Source organism: Mus pahari, chromosome 8, assembly GCF_900095145.1.
Source record: "Mus pahari chromosome 8, PAHARI_EIJ_v1.1, whole genome shotgun sequence".
Taxonomy (NCBI): Eukaryota; Metazoa; Chordata; class Mammalia; order Rodentia; family Muridae; genus Mus; species Mus pahari.
Genome location: NC_034597.1, coordinates 43,673,388 through 43,682,591, shown reverse-complemented (window position 1 = coordinate 43,682,591; position 9,204 = coordinate 43,673,388). Strand labels below are relative to the sequence as shown.

The 9,204-nt window shown below is 39.2% G+C and overlaps 1 protein-coding gene across 1 annotated transcript in view; it reads left to right on the top strand.

Annotated features, from left to right (window-relative positions):
• LOC110325906 (olfactory receptor 4E1-like) overlaps nucleotides 1-5,123 on the top strand; it is a 5,808-nt gene extending 685 nt beyond the window's left edge. The window contains exon 2 of the mRNA XM_021204069.1: nucleotides 4,088-5,123. Within this exon, the coding sequence (XP_021059728.1) occupies nucleotides 4,098-5,039 (942 nt within the window). The 5' untranslated portion in view covers nucleotides 4,088-4,097 and the 3' untranslated portion in view covers nucleotides 5,040-5,123. The remainder of the gene's footprint in view (nucleotides 1-4,087) is intronic.
• The last annotated feature ends 4,081 nt before the right edge of the window (nucleotides 5,124-9,204 follow it).

Genomic DNA, 9,204 nt, shown 5'->3' with positions numbered 1-9,204 from the left:
GAGAGAGAGAGAGAGAGAGAGAGAGAGAGAGAGAGAGAGAGAGAGAGAGAGAGTAGATAGATTTAGACTTATTTAGTTTATCTTACATGTATGAGTATTTTGTTCTGTGGAGGTCTGAGAAAAGTATCAAATACCCTGGAACCAGAGTTATGGATGCTGGGAACCAAGCCCAGGGACTCCATGAGAGTGACAGATGTTCCTAACTCTGAACCATCTCACTAACCCATGTTTTTGATGTTATTTGATGTCACTGGGCACTATGTTTTCCAAGCATCTTTTCCTGTGAGCTCACAGAAGTCCTTGAAAAATGCTGACAGGAGATAGGGTAAGGTAACCGTAAATATTACTGTCCAATGAGGAGGAAGCAGAAGTCTTTGCTTCAGACCAAATGTCACATGTTGAATTTAAAATCAACCCCTGACCCTTCAGCTTTCAAACAAGAAAAATGGCTATAAGTTACTAATCAAATAACTGAAATAGTTTTCTGTAGCAAAAGAAAAAATGTTAAATGCATGTTCTAAGAGAAATGATGAGATGTAAAATTAATCCATAACTGTGTAAAGATGTTGCTGTGAATTGTAACAAGACACCAGTCTGGTTATGTTTCAGGTGTTAATTGAAAGACCTCAGTCTAAAAGAATCCGGTTTGCCACAGCTCTGTTTGGTTAGTGCCTCATTGTGACCCTGGTGTTAATCTTTATTTTGACATAAACAGCAAAAGTGCCCGTTGTTTGCATAAGGCTGGCACAGTGAACGGCAGGGAATTTTAGACATTGCTGAGGCAGAGGGGAAGTTTCCCCTAAGCAGCATTGGGAAGAAGTGTTTATCCAGCAGAGTCTGATCCTGAGGAATGTTGTAGGACAGACAGCACAGGATGAGGGTTTCTGAGGGCAGACAGGTTCCCTGGGTGAGCCACCACTGGAAAGCTGTGTGCAAAGGTGGCACACAAAGGCTGGGCAAGGCTGAGAAATGGGCTCTCTGACGAGCAGACCCCGAGCAGACTCAGGACACCTAAGAGAAGAAAGAGGGCATTGAGACGCTCCTGCTAGACCTCCTACTATGCTGGCCACCACAGAAGTTAAAAGCAATGGTGAAGTGGAAAAAGCCAGGTCCAGGAGACCTGAACTCTAGACCCAGCTATGAGTCCAATTCTGCGTGACCTTTAGCCCAGTTAATGCTTTACCTCTATATGCCTGACTTTTGCCATTTGTAAAATGGAAAAAAAAACTAAACGCTCAACTCCCTTTGAGAACTAAAATCCTGAGAGTCATATATAGAACATACAATTGTTTAAAAAGCAGTAGTGGTGGTGAAAAGAGGCCTCAGCAAGTAAGATCACTGGCTACTCTTGTAAGTTCTCTCGATGGCACCTATATGGAAGTTTATAAGCATCTGTAACTCCACAGAAGAATCTGATGCCCACTTCTGACTTCCATGGGCACCAGGCATTCATGGTACACATTAACATATGAGGGCAAAACATACATGCACATAGAATATATATACATATACATACATATATATAGAAGCATAGATTGCATGGATAGATGTAGATAGATATAGATATAGATGATATAGATATAAATATAGATAGATATATGGAAGCATAGATACATCTATACATAATTGCATGGATATATATATGTAGATACATACATACATACATACATACATACATACATAATAAATCAGTAAATAAAATCTTTTAAAGTACTAATGATACTTGAGTTAGAGGAAAACTCATTTTAAAAAATGAATAAGTAAAACAACTTCTTTGTATTTACTCATAGACCTGTAAATCAAACAACAGAATGAGAATCTGAAGATCTGGGATGATCTAGTCAGTGTTGCTAAACCTGAACCTTGACCTCCAGGTTGAGGATGCCTGTCTGCATCTTAGGGCTCCTAGGGTTTGTGCAGCCTTCTCTAAAGAACTGCTCAACAAACATCACAACCACATGACCATCTGTCCAGCAGCATGGTGAATGGCTATGGTCCTCAAATACTGACATTGTGGACATCAAGTTCCTAACACCTGGGCAAAGCCACCAGAGGAGAAGAGATGTGGGCTAGTGGAAAGTACAATCAATGAGAAAACATTAGAGACTATATTTAAAGGTCAAGTTTATGGACCTTAAACAAAGGACCTATTTAGAGCATGGATAACCTTAATCCATAATCTGAGTTGATTGCAATGGCACACACCAGCAAACTCAGCAGTCGGGAAAGGAGGCAGAAGGATCAGGAGTTCAAGGACACCCTCAACTATATAGCAAATCTGGGTTGAGACTCTTGTCTCCAGAAAATATATATATATAAAGTAACTCTAAACACTGATGCATCAGTACAGTAAGGGATAAATAGCTTCTTTGAGCTCTCCACCTTCCTGTTCAAGGTGATTTATATTTCTTAGAAAATCAAGGTTCACTATAGCATTATTTCCAAAGTGTGGGTTTAACATCTAGGGAAGATGCTCCAAGATTTTTTTTTTTTGAGAGTGAAGAATGTTTGTTTATTAGGGGCACTATAAGAACCACTCCTTTGGAAGAAGGAAGCATAGCTGAGCGAAGGGAAGAGTTGTCCTCCTCTGTCTCAGTGGCTCCACTCAGGGCAGTGAGAAGGCTGAAGCCATGGTGCTCTATTATAGTTATCCTGACTTGGGGAACGAGAAACTCTCTTTATCCTACCAACAGCTGAAATGGAGCTACCTTCCAAGGTGTATAAATAAGACGCTTTTCAAAGCAGCGTAAGAGCTGAAGGCTGTCTGCAAGCAGTTCCCCCAACAGTTGCTGCAATTGGCCTCTCAGTCCTGAGGGGGTCTCTGGAAGACCCCAACACCCACTGCACATACAGATTTCTTCTGTCTCCCCCTTAATGTATGTATCTTTGGCTCCAGAGTAGATGTCATAGAGCCAAAGTTATATTTGCTACACTATGGAGGAAAGCCTATGAATTTAATCTTTGAGGATTGCCCTTATTATTGTTAAATAGGAGCTAAACTAATTGAGAAAATTGTTTCATTTGCAACTATGTCTACATTACACCTAACTATCTCACAAGAAGACACTATTTACTTTGAATTTGAAGAGCATTAATCATAGTCCTTTCTTCTTTGCTGCCTCTCTGTTATAATCTAATATTTCAAAGCATCTGGCTACATACTTTAGAGTTAAGAGAAGGTACTATGTACTGACACCCAAGAGAATACCACACAAATATTTTTGGAAATAGTTATTATATTCCTACAAAAATACTTTTTCTTTCTAAGTTAAAGCTACTGGAGGGCTCATGGGGCAGTCTTATGTTTTATTTATTTTTTTAATTTATTTATTTAGATTGTTTTACATAACAACTACAATTTCCCTTTACTCCTTTCTTCCAAGTACCTCCTCACTCCCTTCCCCCTCACCCGTTCCTTTTCTCTTCAGAAAAGGGCCTCCCATGGATCTCAACCAGCCCTGGCATATCAAGTTGCAGAACGACTAGGCACCTCTACTATTAAGTCTGGAAAAGGCAACCCAGTAGGGGAAAAGGGTTCGAACACAGGCAACAGAGTGAGAAACAGCCCGTTTACAGTGTTAGGAGTCCCACAAGAACACCAAGATACACAACTGTAACATGTGTGGAGGATTAGGTCAATTCCTAGCAAACTCCCGAGTTGTCAGTTCAGTCTCTGTGAGCCCTGACATGCCCAGATTTGATGATTTTGTAGGCTTTGTTGTTTGTTTTTTGTTTTTTTTTAAATGGTGTCTTTGACTCTCTTGGCTCCTACAGAGCATTTCTTTTTCTTTTTTTTTTCTTTTCTTTTCTTTTCTTTTCTTTTCTTTTTTTTTTTTTAAGAAACACAAGACAGGAGCTGCAGCTCAGAGACAAAACAAGCATTTAATTTGTGTGAGCTTCTATCAAATTCCCAGCATCAAGGTAAGAGGGAAGAAAGAGGAGAACAGGAAATAAACTAGATACTTGGTTCATAGTTTCTAGATGTAGATGACATCGTAAACGACCAAAAAATTAAGGGACCCAAATGATTAATGTACATGTTAAGTGTTACATTTGTTTCATGTTTTTTCCTTAATTTTTGACAAAGAACTAAAAGAATGGAAAAGGCTATCCTCATCAACCAAACTTCAGTGATGTCATTTCGGCTCACAGGTTTATCTACAAATCCGAAAGTACAGATGGCTATTTTTTTCATATTCCTCATTTTCTATGTCCTGACACTGGTTGGTAACATCCTCATTGTCATAACAATCATACAGGACCACCGACTCCATACCCCCATGTATTTCTTCCTCAGCAATCTGTCCTTTATTGATGTCTGCCATTCCACTGTTACTGTCCCAAAGATGCTAAGCGACACCTTCACAGAAGAAAAGCTCATCTCTTTTAATGACTGTGTGGTCCAGATATTTTTCCTGCATCTCTTTGCCTGCACAGAGATCTTCCTTCTTACTGTCATGGCCTATGATCGATATGTAGCCATTTGTAAACCTTTGAGGTATATGACAATAATGAACTGGAAGGTGTGTATGGTGCTAGGAGGAGCCATGTGGACAGCAGGGACCATCCACTCCATATCTTTCACCTCACTCACCATCAAGTTGCCCTACTGTGGTCCTAATGAGATTGACAGCTTCTTCTGTGATGTACCTCAGGTGATCGAACTGGCTTGCACTGACACCCGTATCACTGAGATTCTCGTTGTCTCCAACAGTGGAATGATCTCTATGGTATGTTTTGTGATTATTGTAGTGTCCTATGCAGTCATCCTTGTGAGTCTGAGGCAACAGATCTCTGATGGCAAACGGAAAGCCTTGTCCACCTGTGCAGCCCATCTCACCGTGGTCACTCTGTTTTTGGGACACTGTATCTTCATCTATTCACGCCCAGCCATCAGTCTTCCTGAGGACAAGATTGTATCTGCATTTTTCACTGCCATAACCCCTCTGCTGAACCCCATAATCTACACCTTTAGGAATGAGGACATGAAGAGTGCCTTGAAGAAGTTAATCAGGAGAAACGAGGGGAAAGAAAAGTGAAAATGATAAGTGCTTAGGATTCTTGGTGATCTAACTCAAAGAAGCAACTATATATTGTATTTAACAGATGATATGACAACATTTTATTCTGATCCTATATATATAAAACAATCAAAGTAACTGCTGTAACTAGTAACATTTTCCATATTCTAGACATTGTCATAGGGACTAGGCATTTACTTAATTTTCTCTACAGCAGTAGTTACATGCTCATCTAACTTCAAGGAAGCAACAATTCACTCTGAGTAAATACCATACTGAAAGTTACCCTGCTACAAGATCATAAAGATAGGACTCAGTGGCCCAGAATGTAGCTCAGTGCAGAATATGTACTTGTATGTACTTGGCATATAAGAGGCCCAGGTCGCATTCCCTACTTCAAACTACTTCAAACACACACTCTTTCTCCTCTCTCTCTCTCTCTCTCTCTCTCTCTCTCTCTCTCTCCCTTCCTCTCTCTCTCTCCCTCCTCTCTCTCTGGCACAAAAAAAGAGTCACAAAATTGGGTTTGGATTTCAATCAAATCCATCAACCCATCATTGCTCCAAGAGCTAGGAGAAAATACCAAACTGAATTCATTATCTCCTGCTTTTCAGTTGTCACCTCACTTACACTATTCATTCTGACGTTTGCCTAGATGACATACCAAAAGTGAGTAAATGAATCAAAGGACATTTGAGTTTTACTACTGACGACGATTCTGAACCACAAAAATCACTAGTCCTCTTGAGAGGTCATCCAAATCTGCCATCAGAGTAATGAAACGGGGACATATTTCTCATTTCACAAATACTTCCTAAGCATCAAATTTGTGCTGGACAGTAGATTTGTAGTTACAAATGCAACAAATATATAGACAGTCCTACATGGAGTGTGCACTGTAGTACAAAAAAGAAGCACAATGTGAACAACTAAATGGGGTTACAGATGCAGCAAATCCTATTGGGGAATAGAGTGAGCACCGTGACCATGCAGGGGACGCGGGCCCACACTGAGCAGTCCAGAGAAACCTCCTTGAGGAAGTCCATTTTAGCCGAGGTGTAAAACATGGAAAAGGAACCAGCCGTGAAAAACAGAAGCAGAAAACTGTCAAGGCAGAGGAAATAGCAGGTGCAAAACCTCTCTTGGGAGAGATGACTTGTTCAACCACTGTGGTTTCAGCCCAGATAGGAGGGCAGGCTGGAAGGAAATGGGCATTGTAGAAGTTAAATATATACATGTATATACATATGTATTCACTCAAGGAGTTTAGAGTCTTTTCCATAAAATAAAAAGATGCCAGAATGGGATAAGCAGAGAAATGATGTTTGGCTTTTGTTAGGTAAAGTAAACTTCATGGTGTTGTTGTGAGATAGGCTTTCAAGTAGCTCAGCCTGGTCTTAAACTCCTGATCCCCTTTTCTTTAAGTCCCAGATACTAGAGTTACTGTCATGAGCCACCAGGGCTGTATTGGTCTATTTCTTATATAAAGAACTAACCCAACTAAGCATTTACTACTAAGCTACTAATAGTCACTTGATGTTGTTTCAAGTGCTGGAGGAGAACACCAACATGAGTACATGGTCTATATCCAGCCCCTTTATTTGTTTTGGGGTGGCCTGCACCACAGCAAAGAGACATGTGACAAATGAAACAGGCAAAGAATTATGTCACATATACATATACATCATATACATATATGTATACGTATACATAAAAAAGAAAGTGGCCTGACATGGTGGCACCAGTTGCCACCCCAGCATTTAAACTATAGAGCAAGAGGATCAGGACTTCACAGTCAGCCTGAGCTACTTGTTGAGTTTAAGGTTAGCCTGGACTATATAAGAATCTGTGTTTACAAAGGAGCATGACATACTGGAAATCAGACATTTATTGTGACTCCATTAGTCAGAGTCACACTGCATTCAACCTGGATCTCCTGAGCCATCAGCTATCAGTGAGGATGCCGTCAATAAATCCCTGGGCCAAAATAACCATCTCTACTTTTAATGGTCCTTTTGCCTGTAAATATATTAGTAGGTGATTTGAGCTTCAAAAATTATTTCAATTGTTCCAAGCTTTGGTTTTGCAGGCATTGGTAGGGGTTGGGAGGAGTAGGACATATTAATTTCCCACAGACACATCAGCTCATTAATACGATGCTTGCTTTCCCCAAACCTCACTCCCTGAATAACATTAAACCATATTTGTCCTTCTGCCTGGTACGAAAAATGATCAAAGTTCTAAAATCATAAGGTTCATATAAAACAAATGTCCTTTTCCTATAGGCAATGACAGATGTAAGAATAGACTTCCAAGGAGCACAAACAGAGCCTTTGTATGCAGGAATCAGCAGAGAAACATTTGCTGTTGATATAAAAGGCAACACCACCCAATGTTGCCTAGCAGTCACTAAAGTTGTCACCTGTGAATAGTCACTACCATTTACAATTGTATGAATCTTCATAACTTTCTAGAGACATAAAGTAAAATAGATATTCTCCATTTCACAGAAATTATTTAAGACTCTGACAAAAGATGAAAATGTGTATAACTAGGTAATGACAAAATTAAAATATCTTAAATTTTTGTTTGATTTGGGGGAGTTTGGTTTTTTTGGCATGGGATCTGCTGTAGTCCAGGCTCTCTTCAAATGCACTATATAGCTGAGACTAACCTTAAGTTCATTATCCCTTTGCCCTCACCAACCATGTTGTTATGCTTACAAGCCTGTAACACCTTAAATAGCTCAAAAGACCATGACTCTTATTGATGCTTTTTCTTCAACCACTGAATCTTTCAGATACAACATTCTGTGCAATAGAGAAATATTTTAATATTTCCATGAAGTAAATGAACAAATGAGGTATTAGAGACTTCTTTCCATATAATAGATATCAATGGGTCTGAACATCAATGCATGTAAATGTACACAGTGTAAGGTGTAATTGTTCTTTCCTATATTCTTAAATATAAGTTTAGAAGTTATATCCAGTCTGTCTTTAATCAACTATATTATACAATATTTTCCAAATAAATTTTAAAATATTACTAGGAATGTTACCCAACAATGATGTATGTTCTCTTAGGGTAGGACTGGCACTACCGTTTATATTGGTGCTATAATCAACTACTCTATCCTACTGCTTTACACACCATAAACACTGCATCACAGTTCTGTGGTCCAGACATTCCATGCACAATGTGATCCAGACATTCAACAAACACAACTCTAGAGTAGCACCAGGTTTCAGGAGGATGACACGGTTTCTGAAAGCTCAATTTCCTTTTTCCAATTTTTAGAGACCATTTGCATTCTATGGATGTTGGTCCCTTCATCTTCAAAGCAGACAATGTTAATCAGTTATGCTTCCTGGTTGCACTGATAGACCATTCTGATTCCATCTTAGGGTAAGCTTGACTCAGCATACTTCACCCTGATAAGATGGTATTCTGTCAAGGAGTCCTAAGATGTTCTAATTCTGACATGGAACTTGACTCATATGTAGTCTACCCTGGTAAGATATGGTCTTCTGTGAAGGAACCTTGGGATGTTCGGCCAAGATGACCAAATAATCTAATTTGCCATCTGCTTCTATAAAATTTGCTTTCAAAATACTTATTTTACAAAATAGCCAGTTTATACATTTTCCCCTACAAAAAGGAGGCCTGAAAAGTTAGCCCACACTACACTCTCTAATCCCACTTTGGAGAGTCAGTACTATGCATGGTAATTAAAGCTCACTTAATAGGCTTTTATTTGGGAGGTAGTTCTTGTTCTCACTCAGGAATATCAACAGCATCTTCCTCTGAGATACGATTTCTTCTCCCTGTCAAGAGTACTTGTTACTCTTGTGGAAAACCTGATTCAGTTCCCTGCTCCTACATGGTAGCTCACAACTATCTGTAACTCCAGTTCAAAGGTATCCAACAACCTCTTCTAGCCTCTACAAGCAGCAGGCACTTAAGGTACACATACATCCACATAGGCAATGATCCATTCACATAAAAATAAATAAATCCTTTTAAAATATCCAGAAATAGAACTTACATATGACCCCTCTGTACAACTCTTATACACATACTGAAAGGACGTTGTATCCTACTATAGGAACACTTGCACATTCATATTCATCAAGGCTGAACTCACAATAGCTAAAAAAAAAAAAAAAAAAAAAAAAAAAAA